This window comes from Anser cygnoides, chromosome 19 (genome assembly GCF_040182565.1).
Source record: "Anser cygnoides isolate HZ-2024a breed goose chromosome 19, Taihu_goose_T2T_genome, whole genome shotgun sequence".
Lineage (NCBI taxonomy): Eukaryota > Metazoa > Chordata > Aves > Anseriformes > Anatidae > Anser > Anser cygnoides.
This window is the reverse complement of record NC_089891.1, coordinates 1,181,869-1,196,436: the sequence shown is the minus strand read 5'-3', so window position 1 is coordinate 1,196,436 and position 14,568 is coordinate 1,181,869. Positions and strand designations below refer to the sequence as shown.

At 47.7% G+C, this 14,568-nt stretch overlaps 1 protein-coding gene across 1 annotated transcript in view; it reads right to left on the bottom strand.

Annotated features, from left to right (window-relative positions):
- Positions 1-14,568, bottom strand: part of DNAH9 (dynein axonemal heavy chain 9) — a 198,131-nt gene that overhangs the window by 99,753 nt on the left and 83,810 nt on the right. The window contains 4 exon segments of the mRNA XM_066980302.1: positions 2,581-2,841; positions 9,231-9,464; positions 10,439-10,600; positions 13,278-13,420. Coding sequence (XP_066836403.1) covers positions 2,581-2,841; positions 9,231-9,464; positions 10,439-10,600; positions 13,278-13,420 — 800 coding nt within the window.

The following is a 14,568-nucleotide window of genomic DNA, read 5'->3' as shown; positions in this document are numbered from 1 at the left end:
TCTGTGCATACACAAGTTAAATTTTCTGTAGGAAAAAGCAGTGCAAGTAAATCAGCTGCTCTCAGATGCCATGCTATATTGAAACAAGGATAAGGGCTGTGTCAACACCAGTTTAGGAAATATCTATCCATGAACTTCTGTAGTCCCTGTTTCTACCACTTCTCAATAGCTTTTACTCGGTATTCTCTGTTCTGTATTTTCTGAAGTTCATCAGCTTCACTCTGAAGCAAGTTTGGTTTCTTTGAGCATCCATTTTTGGGATAAAGGTGTCTGCTAGGAAGCTGTTACCAAATGTGGTCTTTGCTTGCTGTTAGCTTTTGTTAATAATCAAGCTGATAGAGACAGACCCCTGGGAGCCATGTACATTTGCAGTATAAAATGTCCGTAATTAACATGCTCAATGACACGGAGCTGGCTGTGAGCACAGGAGCACATCTAAAAGCCCTTCTCCATCCCATCCCCTGCCCAGTTTGGCCAGGACCAGGGCCACAATGGGCTGTGCTGCTTGGGGTAGCTGGGAGGGCTCTGACATCAGCCCTTGGTTCAACAACCTGTAGCTCACTGGAAACGGGATGCTGTACTGGTACCGCTGCTTTTTCACTAAGAAGTGAGTGCTCTGTCACAGGACAATTCAATAAATTGCTCTGAATTCTTCTTCCACAGATTGGAGTATCTCTGGGATAGGAACCAGACCTAGACTGTGAGGATGCTTGCACTGAGTGCTGCCTGCCTCAGAAACACCGACGGCTGTGGCATCCCTGAATGCCTCTGGATCATCTCAGGGGATATTCCTTGAAGGCAACCATGCAGGAGGGTCATTGCTTTAGATACCGTCACTGTCTTTGGCTCATTGTCTCCTGTGCAGTAACCGTACAGTGCTGGCCAAGCAGCATGGGCTGCCCACCTGCCTCTGCAGGACAGCTGCTGCCTCCTCTTGGAGAACTGCTCCATGCCAAACACTGACCCACAGCAGGGGAAGGCAGTCCCCAGGTTGGTGTGCTGCAATCTCCTCCCCAAAAATGCGAGTGAGATGCCAAAATGCCAGATCTGCGGAGTCCCATGTCCTGCATTCCAGGGCCCAGGGGATGTGGATACTGAGAAAGAGCCCAGGCACCCTCATGGGGGGAGCAAAGAGCACTCTGAGAAATAAAAGGGCGTTTTTGTCTCTAAAACCCATTTTCCCAAGTTTTCTAACGTAGTATATCTGGGTTTGCATTTTTGATTTTTTGATTACTGTCCAAATAAGATGGTTTAGATAATTGGGGAGAAACTATATATACACACATAAATATTGCTGATTATTCACGTCAGAAAGCAGGTCAAGCTCTCAGATCAGCAGGTAAAGGAGTTCACATCTTCCAGTGCCCTGCTAACACTGCTTTACAGGTCTCTAGAAAAATCCCAGCACCTCCCTAATCTGTGCCTAATGAGATATTCTACAGCTCCAACATGAAACCAAGACTAATGAGGAGGCAAACATTTTCCCTTTGTACAGTCCCTTCCCTTCCAGGAACAAGAGCCAAAACAACACATCTTCACTGCAAAGCCACGTCTTTTTTGAAAGGTAATCACTTTGAAAACACACCCCTAATGACTTGCTTTCTTCTCCTCCAAAAAGGCTATGACTGAGCCATGATTTGAGGCACGACTGAGACATTATGATCTGATTATTACATGGTGCATGGCCACTGCTCTGCCCTGTGTGCAGTGGGAGTTTGCTGCTCCAGATGCTGCGCGCACCGCAGACAGAAGACAAATGGCAGGGACGTGTCTCGGGAGCACATCTCAACGTAGGGCTACAAACAGGCACTCCTGGAGCACTCTTGAAGTAAAAAACCTTCCAAGGTACCAAAAGCCTTCCTTAAGTCACTGGCTTTGGGACCGCTCTGACTGCAGGGGACTACCTCCTGGTTAGTGATATCCCCAAGGGCTTCTTCCCTTGGAGTGGTTTAAGAAGCGTTTGGACTGTGCACTTAGACACATGGTCTGAATTTTTGGGTAGACTTGTGTGGTGCCAGGAGCTGGACTCGATGATCCTTGTGGGTCCCTTCCAATTCGGGACATTCTATGATTCCGTGGTCTTGCCTGCAGCAACGTCTGGCTCTACCGAGAGATCACCTGCCCAAGACAGTGTGCTGCCCTGCCCAAAGGCACTGCTGAACACCACAACACGTCTCTGCACCTCGGTGCTGGACATACCCGAACAGGGAATGAATGAGACTTCACTGCCAGCGCTTCTTGTATCAAGCGAGATCAGCACTGTGGTTGGCAGCTCCCGCTGGGCTGGCTGTGCACTTGCATAGAAACACCCGGAGCGAACAGTGCCGATGCTTTCTCTCACACCGAAACAAAACGTCACAGACAACAACACCAGGCCTGCTCACAGCCAGCAGACAGACGTGTTAGGTATGTGCAGGCCGTCCTGGCGATGCAGGGGTGTGCAGGCTTCAGCACTGCTGGTCCTGGCACCTCCGCCCTGACCAATGCGGTGCCCCAAAACTTGGGCCAGAGGATGGCAGCGACAGCCCCCACTGCAGATGGGAGGGAGGTACTGGCTTTCCATGCGAGCCCTTGCCCTACCTTGTTGAGGGTGTTCAGAGCGGCCTGGGCAGCCTCTAGGGCAGGCTCAGCTTTGGCCAGGTCCTCTTCACAGTCCTTCTGTTTCTGCTCAACCTCTTGGGTGATGAGTGCCACTTTCTGCTCCTCCTCATCAGCGACTGCCTTCTCCCTGCTCACTTTCTCCGTCTCCATGCCCACCACATGGATCAGCTTGTCAGCATCATCATTCTTCTCCTTCAGCTCTGCTTCTTGGGCTGCCAACTTGGCCTTCAGGTCATCCACCTGGAGAAAAGAAACACGTGTGCGTACATGAATGCTCAGAATCTTGCTCCCCATCCTGCTCAGCAGCATGGGCTCACACTCGAGTGGGGCTGAGCAATAGCTAACAGCACCGAGGGCCCATGTATAAAGCGAGCAATGCCCTGGGCACACAGAAAAGAAATATTTCTAGCCATCAGCAGGATATTGCAGCTCTCCTTTGCTCCAGGTTGCTCAGGTAAGGGGCAGTGAGAAGCGTGCATGGTGCACACACTGCAGCAGCCTGCAAGCAGCGAGGAACCCAGTAAGGAAGAAAGCAGCACCGGCAGGATGAGCTGCTAAGGATGCTGACTCAGACCAGCCCGTTGCCTCTGCTTGGGAACAGGACAGAGGTACAAGGGCAAAGCAAACACTGCTTTTAGCAGGATCCCCTGAGGCAAGTGGAAGCCCTCAGGTTAGGTCTTCCTGGAATTATTTTTGCACAACACAGGAGCTCCACCAGATACTTGCAGCAAGCTGCTCTCGTTACTAAGCCAAACGCACACAGTTTTCACCCATCTTTCAACACAAGATCTGATGTTACGTTGCATACCCCATAGAGGAGGCATTCCTTTGCGATGTTTTGCAATGAGATAACACATGCTATGATCCATCCACGTTTTCTTTTCTCAACCTCGACACCAGCGAACAGAGCAAGCAGTGTTTGCTGCGTGCTGGATTTGAGGAGCCGTGCACCAGGAGCCAGCGCTCCCCGAGCCCCCTGCTCGCCCCACGGGCACACTGCCCTGCACTCACCGAGGGGCTGCTCACACCCTGCAGGGCAGCTGCCCCCTCCGGAGATGGCTGAAGTGCCTGCAGAGCGGGGATGCTCGCACTGGCTCTCATTTAAGGACAGAAGCTTTCTCTCTAAAACCAACTGTTTTCTCTCCAAAAGCAACTGTCTCAATGATTTTACAAAGCCTCTGTGCAGACTGCGGAGTCTTTCACTGTCCTGCGGTTGAGCTCATAAAGGATTGTTTATAGCTCTTGGGTATGTCTTTACCATGTAAAAGCACTACAAGGAAAGTCAGACGCTTGCTTTTGTTGATAATTCCATTTTTATGTAAGACGAGAGAGAACAATTCAACAGCCACATAAACTGAGGCTATTGACGTTCATCATCAGCTTCAAGTGGAGAGCGGTTTCTTAGGAATCTCATTGTGCTCCTGCACTGCACTGCACGCTGCATTTCCATCTCCTGCTGCCCAGTGCTACAATGCTGTTTTAACCAGCACAAAGACGCGCCAAATGGCTCCAGGCTCGCAGGAGCACGTAATCCCTTCAGTCAGCAAACAGAGAGCAACCCCTTGTGCAGCTCTAAGTCTTCTGAGATGGCAGGAAATTGAAGCGGGAGGCTTTGCTGATTGTAGATCTGGCTTGTGACCTTCTGCCCCAAATCAGTCATCACGTGCGGAATGCACATACGAACGGCAGCTCTATGGGTTTACATGACCAGGGCAAGACAAACAAGGGATTAAAACCCACTAGCTCCCAACAGCTCTACAAAAGGAACAGATGTAAACTCAGCCCCCAGCGCAGCCTGTGAGAACAGGCTGACAAAACCTGCTTTCAGCCAAGCACGTATTGTTGGGATTAAAAAAGAGCAGGAAATTCAGTTAGGGCTCCGCCTGAAAGAAATCCTAATGTCTGGACGCACAGAAGTGCGTGCTACAGAGAAGGCACCTGCCCAGCTGGTTTGGGTTACATGTTAAATTCCCAGCAGAACAGTGCTGGTTGGAGCTGTGACATGGACCTGGGGCTCTGCTGAACCATTAGAGCTCACCACATCTAGGGGACATTTGGTGACCTGAAGCCTTCCTTACCTACAGCAGGATTTGGGAACGTGTTAAGTAATTGTTGTTTTTTTTTTTTTGGTTGTTTGTTTGTTTTTACCAGTGAGGCTAAAGCTCAAATGCAGTTGAGCAGAGACAATCTGAACGTTTGTGCCGTGGATAGAAAGAAACATCGGCAATACCTAAATAATCAAACTCACTGCCCTCAGTAAGTTCCTGGGGGGTAGTGCCAGGAACGCAAACTGATGACCTTACTCCTCCAGTTTCACCCTGTCAGCACAGCAGACAAGTTTCACTTCAAACTATACTTAAGCAAACACAGTCTGTCACATCCATTTTTCCCTTTCTGCACATCCTACTGCCCCCAAGTGGGCACTCTGCTGGGAGACCTCCCGCCGTTGCCTTTGGGAAGGCACAGGCACAGCAGAAGCCATAAATGTGCTCCTGTCGCTGGCACGTGGAGCCATCCCCAGCAGTGCTCTGTTAGGAACAGAGGCGTGAAAAGTTCTCCTGTCTACAGAGCTCCCAGTAACAGAAGGTACCAAACTTCCCACCTCTCACACCAAGAAGGACTTTCCATCCAAAAAGCTCTTGTACATAGAGCTAGTTTTGGGGGGGGGGGGGGGGGGAGTTGTTTGTTTGTTTGGGACGAAAAACCCAGAAGCCTGTCACATTTTCAGCTATTAAATCAGGTTTCCAAAACCCAGAGGTGGCCAAGCCTGACCATCACTAACATCTACTATCTAGGGATGTGCAGAAAACCTTCCCAGCATAGCTCCCATCTTCTGCCCTCTCACAGCCCAGAACTTCACCAGCAGTCACACAGCCTCGCTTCTTGCGCTGACAACCCCATACCCCTAGTCCACTCCCCCCCAAAAATACAGAAATGTTTTAAACCATTCAGATTTGGAGCAGGTCAGCCACAATCCCTTGAGCATATTTCTAGGTTGTTCTTCTCTGGTTGTGCTGGAGTCAGCTCCACGGTGCTCCTGCTTGGGGCTACCAGCAAAGCCCAGAAGGGAATAACGTGATGCACAAAACAGCACAATACAAACGGAGAACAGCACGGAAAATATTATCTCGTCACTCAGTACCTCTTCTTTGGAACTGGTGCTCAGATGGAGAGGATGAAGACTGATGGAGACAAACAAGAGGTTTGTCACCAGGATAAAAGAGCCATTCTGGAGACTGAAGCCAAGAATCCTTATTCATCTGGTCTCAGCGCAAAGGAAACAGTGAATACTCAATGGGATGGGAAGGCTGAAAACCAGAAACCCATCAGTCTGCGAGACAGAGCCCAGGAAGGCACTAAAAGGCACAGGGGCAAGGGGGCACGTGGCCAGGGCATCTGACATGTGGCCATAGGCATGTACAACGGGGCCTCTGGGGCCACAGGGAGGGAAGCAGCTCCACACAGAGGGGCAGGAAGAGACTATTTTATGTCCTGAACAAGAGCACAGGGCTGGGCATTCACACCTCTTCAAAGGCACAGGCCCTTACATCTAACAGTGGAGCAACCATACTTTATGAATAAAAACTCAGACACGTTGCAGAAGATTCATTGCCACATCCAGGGGAGGTGAGACAAACACCACCGACTTTTCCAGTGTCTACCACCACTGGTGAAAGCAGAAGATTCCTTTTGAGTAACACATGGCTGGTAAGCAGGAGAAAGCAAGAATTGCAAGAGAGTAACAGTACAAAGGGAGATGAAGGTGGCATGGAAAATCACATCAGACAATCATCCCAAAGCAAGGAGAGACCACTACTACCCTGCTTCCCACAGGCAGCATCAGGATAATAACCAGATCAAGGTGTGAGGCAGACAGATCCAGCATGTGCCTTAGCACACAGGCTACCATCACTGGCCAGACAAGGTCAGTATTCAGCCTCAAACTGTGGTAAGAAATGTGAAAAACCTGCGAGCAGCTTCCTGAGTCCTGGACAGTTGCTGATAAGCAATTAGTAATGTGAGGTAGAAAGGGGAAGAACAAGCAAACGAGATATTCAAGGGTAATGTACTGTGACTCCAACAGGGAAGAAAGAAGTACTTGCCTACCACCAGGACAGAATAAGAGGAATTATTAAAGAACAGAAAACCTGGAGGGCAGACTCCCAGGAGATTCATTTTATCTGATTGTCCCTGCCTTGTTTCAAGAACACAAAATACATCACAGAGGTCACCAATTAATTGATAGAGCAAGCAAGACTTGAATCTGGAATCCAGATTTGCAATATTAACTGAAGTCATTCTCAAAATTACTCAGCAATGGGCTCTGAGCAGAGCATTGACCTCTTCAGAGTCAACACCACTGAAAAACAAATGACTCATCACGTAAACCTTCCCAAGTCTATTATGTCCTAATAACTGGAAGCCATCTTCTGCTTTTCTGTGTACCGAGAAGGACAGCCACTATCTTCAGGGAAAGATGGTTAGGCTAACAAGCTAATGAAAAACATTTCCTTTGAAGAAAAGTTGGTCAAAAGTAGAAGACCAAATGTCAAAAGGGAAAAAAATGGAACTGGAGGGGAAAAGAGTAAAAGGAAGGAGAGAGGTTATTCTGAAACTACAATGGCTAAGTCAAAAAGTGTCCTGCAGCTATTTGCACGTGTCCCCATGCCTAGGCCACACTGAACAGTCTATAAGAATACAAACAACTCATAACTAGCTCCTCACTGGCACCCAAGCACCGGGAGCCTGGGGAATGCTGACAAGGGGACTGCTAGTCCTCCGGCCTGAGGCACAACCAGGTCACACCCGGATATCAAAACCCTCCTTCACTGCTTGGAAAACACAAAGCCACAGCGTACCGCTTCCAAGCACCACCAGCACACCTGAGCACCAAGCCCAACCATGTCCATGTTTGAATGCTAAAATTCAGACACTTAAATCCACATTTAAGACCAAACTTTCTGGTACGATTTCCAATAACATTAAATATCCACACTCTGGTTTCAAATCAACAGCAGTTTTGACTGTCACGCATATCTGATAATTTAGGTGTTTAATTTTAGGCCCCCAGTGCTAATTTTAGATACAAATTTGACATATTTGTCCTGACTGCTCTGCATCTTAATCAACTTCACAAGCTGCCTTTCTCCGACCAGACATGAACTTCATGTTCTTTTACCCTTTTTGCAACAGCAAAACCTCCAAGAGAGAGAAGCCCCACAGGTGCTGTGGCTTCCCGTCTCACCCCCCATCCACCACTGCTCAGCGCCTGTGTTGTGACTTGTCAGGAAACCCTTGCCAATGCAACGTCCCCGTGAAGGTAAGCCTGAAGAACAAAGGAAGGTCCCCACATTCGGCCAACACTGCTGGGCCTTGTTCCCTCTCAAAAGGCCAGGTTCCTATCAGGTGCTCTCAACAGAGAACAGACAGAACCCATCTTGCCCACCACTGCGCTATCATCAAAAACAGCAGCACCACACATGGCAGTGCAATTATTTGCCTCCAAGGGTAAGGTAGATGAAAGGTCTGCATTGCAGGGAGGGCACATGCTTTCAGCTCGGGCTGGCTTCACTAGATACAATGGGAGGTCTCCACTAATTAATGTTCAACCTCAGCTGCCTTCTTTCAAAGGAGGTACTAAAACCTGCAAAGGGGACACGAAACATGCCTGCTGCCCTCCTGTGTCCTCAAAGACCTGCCCTGCACCATGAAGTAAGCAACTGTTTGATGTGAGATGTGGGCTATGGGAGTCGAGAGGTACTAATAAAGCCCCTACATCGATCTCCAGTAAGGCACCTATCCTGTTAAGCGTGACAGACTTGATTTATGCCACCAGAGCACATATGAAAGAACTCAAACCTGCTAGTCCTTCATTCACACCAACCTCTGCATTTCTTTGAAGCAGCTTCAGGAGAGACCCATTTGCCACAGTAGGAGCTTGTAAGTGAACATTTATAAGAGTTAATAGAATATGAAATGGAGAGAAAATAGGAATTTAGCAACAGATGTAGACAGCAAAGCTCTGAAAGGCTGTTTGAGTCACTGAAGAGAGGTTGTGAAATACTCAGAACAACATCTAGTCGTTACCACAGAAGCGTGCCAGTGATGCTTTCAGCAGGGGATTTCAGGACGGCTAATCTACATTTCAGACATGCACTGGCTTTCCTTCAAGACAGATAACATAACACAAGGAAAAATGAATATTAGCTTTATTTTAAAAGGACGCTTTATTTAATATAAAATACAAGAATCTTACCAAAGTTATTTAGATTTCTTGGATGGAACTCCAAAAATAAATGATCTTCCTGTATTTTATAAGCTATTTTGTCACTGCAGCTGAAACACAACCATTTAAAGAAGATGTATGCATCCAGCTGTATCCCTACCTCATTTTATTTTCTGTGATCTTTTATTTAAGATTAGCACCACCCAAGTAGCAGATATGACACATACATCTCTTCCCTTCTTTCCTGTACAGAACAGAACTTCTCCTCCAGGAATCCAGTTCAAGCCAGTCGAGAGCCAGATCTAGCACAAATTTTACATGCTGTACAGCTTCAGCCTGTAAAGCTCTCCTTTGAACCAAACAAGGAAAACCAGCAATGTTTAACCCCAAAGGGTTTTCTCACCTGGGCAGATGTGCTGTTGAGCTTCTCCAGGCCATTCTCCAGTCGCTCCATTTTTGCTGATAAATCCCTGCCCTTTTTCAGTAGCAAATTCTGATAGAGCTTGATTTGCTCAAGGAATGACTTGGGAGTGGTGTAGTTATATCGCCGTTCATTGCTCAGATATAATCGGGATATCTCATTGACTGTCGTGTGGACATAGGCCATGAATTTGCTTATTGAATCTTTCACTGAAGCCTGAAAGTAAGATGAGAAGACAAGGAGAAAATATTTTACACAGAACAACTGTACATAGTGCAGACCTGTGCCGTATATAAAGGAATTTATTAGCATTTTATACTGCTGCAGAAAAATCCAGGGCATAACAGATCTGAGTTGATCCCTTTTCATTTGTTATCTCTAAAATAACTTCAGCTGCTCATGTACTTTATACCTCTTTTTGTATCTTTTTATCTCTTACTTTATCTTATACCAAGCAATTTTTCTAGCATTCAACTCTATAAAATAACATCCTTTTAAGTAGAAATTTGGGCTTTTCTTCTGTATAAATGGCTAAAGTGCACATATACAAAGAAACACTGTAGACTTTATTCTTCCAAAGTTCTGTCGCAAAAAACTAAACAAACAGAATTGCATCTCCATTAGTCCAGTAGCAGGTTCTCATCAATAAGAACTTGACATCTTTTTGCCCTTGAGAATTACAGACTCTCGGATACGCATGTGGAGAGAAAAGCGTTTGTTCCCTGGAATAATCAGAAGCATTGGGTTATTTTCTGCACTGATTTGTAAGCTGCCTTTCTTGCTAGCAAGGCAATCATTTCACTGACAATACCATCAGTGTATAAATACACGTGAGCTTGGTGGATGTGGCCCTGCTTCTGCTAAGGTCCATGCTACTCTCTGAAACACCTGGCCCATATTTCACAAACTTTGTTCAATTAAATTTAACATAGTATGACGCTGCCAGCAATTCCTCTACAAAGTCATCCAGATGTCCTGGATGAGAGCCTGTGGGCAAGGAAGGCAAGCAGAGCATCCTTTGCAATACTCTCCTCATCTTACAGTGCACCGCCTGCACTGAACGGAGGGATGCGGCCACACCTGGCAGCCACCAGCACCGCACAGCCACGCCAGCACTTGCACCCTGCAGAGGAGCTCAAAGCCAGGCACGGGGCGGGCACCTCTGGTTGAGGGCCAGGCGAGATGCTCACCTCCACAGCCTCTGTCTCGCGCAGGAAGCGGAGGCTGACGGACTCGAGGGCCTCCCGCGGCCACTCCTGGAACCAGTCTATCGCCGCGCAGCTCACGATGGCGGGGAACCTCCTGCTGCGCACTCGCAGCTTGCTGCCGACGGGCGAAAAACACAGCGCGACCTGAGGAGCCCAGAGAAGGGAGAAGCTGAGAAGGCACGGCCGGGAGCAGAGGCCCGGCTCCAGGCACACAGCCCAGCCCAGGCTCCTCCAACCACTTCCAAAGGGAGACCTCGTGCCAACACCTAAGGGTACAGTAACCTCGATCGTTAAGCCCTTGCACTTTATGCCAGCGAGCCTGGCCTGGAAAAGGCATAGCCTAGCAGTAAACACATTTTGTGTTCTCTGCAATAAAAACAAGCAGTGGCATTAAGCGCTGCTATGGTCAAAAGCAGCAGCCTGGCACACTTCCAAGGCTGCAGCCAGGGTTTCGTATAACCACTCTTCACCACCACAGCAGTGACACAAAGCTTCGCCCGGCAGGGAACAAGCATCCAGATTGAATTGGTGCAACAAGGAATTAAAGTGAATGGATCTAAATTCTCCTGGCAGGACCACGGTTTTGAGGCAGGTCTGCATGGATCATTTCCCCCACAGCCCGCTCTGAAAACTGCTAATGTGGCTCAAACTCAAAGTCTGTTTTTATCAGGTTTATTTCTTTATTTATTTACCTTTTACTTTTTTTTTTTTTAATAGGGAACACTCAAAGTGGAATGGAAGTAAAAGCATTTGGGAATGCATTTTCCCTGCTCATTGCATTTCCACACAGCAGGCCTTTTGTTTTCCAGCCTTTTTTTTTCAGCCCAACAGCTGCTAAAAGTTTCTGTGTTGCAGTAAACTGCAGAGCCTTGGGGTCTCTGCAAAATGTCTTTTTCATTACTCTGGGGCCTGGCCAAGGGCCTGTTCCCTCCTCTGCTCAGCACCCTCCCAGCCCTGCACTTTTTTCAGTCCTCTCAGTGTTCTGCATCCTTCCCTCTTCCACCTGCCTCTCCCTGCAGACTGGTCCTTCCTTCCCCTGCTGCCTTGATCCCAGGAAGGCACCACCTCTCCCTTTTCTAGAGGCAGCATCCTCGCCTAGGGTGTGAAGTTAGGACAAGGCAACTTGCCTTTCCTCTCTGCTGCCCACCACCAGCTTTAACAGCAAAATAAGTCACAAGGACCAAAATCTGCCACCACCATCCATCACGAGCCTTTTCCTGTAAGCCCCCTCTTGTTGGATTTACGAGTTCTGCTAAACAGGCACAAATAAGGACATGGGCAGGTTTACACCACACAGTGAAGTAGCAGTATCTGAGCAAAAGCCAGTGTGGGAAGCAACATAACTCACTCAGTGAATCACCCCTCTCCAGCTCGTCAGCCCTGGCTGGTACCTGCACAGCCTCGTGAGTGCCATGGGGCAGGCTGCCATCAACTTGGACATCTCTATAAGGTAGCACCACCTTCAACATGAGCCAAAACTACTTTTTAAGAAACTATGAAAGCCAGCCTGTAACACGACCGCTTTCACTTCCATCTCAGAAGGTGCAGCTGGACTCAGAAGTGCTGCTCCTCTGACAGAATCACTGCGTGCTCACACACAGGGGACAATCATGTAGAAAACCTTCCTACACCTTCAAGCATAAGCCTCAGGTACCTCTGTGCGTCTCTGTGAGGGCCCGGCAAGCTTCAGGAAGATACCCATGCACAAAAGCCCTCTTCTGCACCTGCACTGCTCTGCCAAGACACTGAGGCAGAAGGTTTACTGGTGCTAATGCTCTATCAGGCCAAGTCCCACTGCTGTGCTGCTCCCTGAGGACCAGCACGCCCTGGGCCAGCAATGGCTCGATCAGCTTTCTGCACAGTGCACGATGCTGTCATGAAATGCTGGAGACAATAAACAGCACTTCCCACCCATCTGCTCTAAATGCCATTAAGGAGAAGGGCAGACAAGGAAAACAGATCAGCCTGAAGGAAATCACATCCGCACTGTCCTTCCAGTGTACCAGCTGCAGGAAAGCTGAGGAAGGACTCTGTGTCAGGGGGTGTAGTGACAGGACAAGGGGAAATGGCTTTAAACTAAAAGAGAGTAGGTTTAGATTAGACATAACGGAAACAATCTTTACCGTGAGGGTGGTGAGGCCCTGTCCCAGGCTGCCCAGAGAAGCTGTGGGTGCCCCACCCCTGGAGGTGTTCAAGGCCAGGCTGGACAGGGCCTGGAGCAACCTGGTCTGGTGGGAGGTGGGTTTGGAACTAGATGATCCTTAAGGTCCCTTCTATGAACCATTCTCTGATTCTATGAAAAGTCTCAAAACTGTCTTAGGATATTTGGACATATATATAAGGCCTTTATAAGGCTGGGAATATGGGCTGCAATCGAAGAAATCCTGCATGCATGTCATGCCCACTCAGTTCCCAGAGCTCTGGTTTTAAGATAATGTTTTTTAAATTATTCTGGCTATGGATTGTCAATAACTTGAAGATGGATCCCCCGTGGAACTTATCCAAGCAGCAAGACTCAGTCCTGATGCACCCCAGCTGAATCCCCAGTGCATTGCTTTGAAAATGGAAAGGCTGGTTCTGCTCAGCTCTTGCAAGAGAAAACTTGCAACTCCCATAGCGCTGTCTAAAGCCCAAAAAGCGATGACTACAGACAGCGATTTTTATGCTTCAGTACTTGCTGAGAGAATCACAGCACAAACAGGCAGAAAAGCCTTTAGGCTGCAGGCTGATGTCCCTACAACGTAGCCCAAAGGATTGCCAGCCCATGCCCCTGCACTGAGGTCGATGGCAAGGATCCAAACTCCCCCAGCCACTGTCTCACCTTCAGCTGTCGTCGAACACGCTCTATAAAGAACTTCCAGCAAGTGTCCCTGGAGTCCACCAGGCCCTGGCCTTTGACTTCATTCCTCACACTATTGATGATGTTTTCAACTTCATCGTCTGGGAAGAGGTCGGGGATTTCACCTAGGAGAAGAGGGCACGGTTTGGTTTGCTGGCCAGGATTTTGCTGCAGTCTTAGGGCAAAGTGGAACGGGTGCCTCCCTTCCCACAGAAAAGCCATCGCAACAGGCACCCATGAGCCCCAGCAGCAGGAAGGTGGCACAGAAGGTCATTCTGCTAAAAAATAAACACTTGTGAGAGCCAACTTTCTTGTAAAAGCCCAGGGTAAGCAAACATAGAATAGAATCAAACTATAGAAAGCTTTTTTTTTTTTCTCTGATTTACAGTGCTAATTTGATTACAGAAAAATCAAATACCTAATATGCTTTATGTGATAATGAAATCATTTTAGTTTTGCAAATGAATTTGATACGTGTACAGTCTCTGCAGCTGTTCAATGCCATTTCCATAGCTTTCAAATAAGTCCCAAGGCAGTAAAACTTTCTAAAAGATGAACTTTTAGAAATCTTTCAAAAACTTCTACAAGTTAACTGTTATACAACTGATTGCCAAAAACATGCCCAACCAAGTTTTTTATTTTTTTAGTTATTTTATTTTATTTTTCCCCTCAGGGTTCCCTAGTTTATCACCTATTTGCTTCCTTTCTGGCATCTGATTTGATTGTAATCATCATTATTGAATGAGATACCATCAACATGAGCACAAATCAGCTAGGAAAATATACTAATAGAAATCTGCTGATTTATAATAAAAAAATAATATGTATTATTTTCTTCTGGTTTCTTGAAGGATGATAAGTGAAACAAGAAAGAAAAACCAAGCATGCAGATAAAGGAGAGCAGCAAGAAGCCAGCTCAGTCAGCGCACACTGTGTGGCTCCAGTTCATATCATCAAGAGGCAGGGTCCCTGCACGGCCACCTCCTCAGTCTGGCTCCAAGTCTGTGCTGCTGCCTTGGCCCCTGAACCTTCCAGCCTGTCCCCATTTCCCCACAAAGCAACCACAGAAAAACCATAATGCCTTTCAAAGGAGCTGTAAGATGACCTTGACATCCCAATGCAAGTCTGTCCTGCCCCTTGGCTGCAGAACACTGCAGAGCTTTATCTTGAGTCATGAGATGCTCGTGCAACCTACAGTAGGCAATGAAGACGGTGGGAGCTACTTGCCACCCTCCGCAGCATCCCGTCATTACACCTGGTTATGAATTCATCA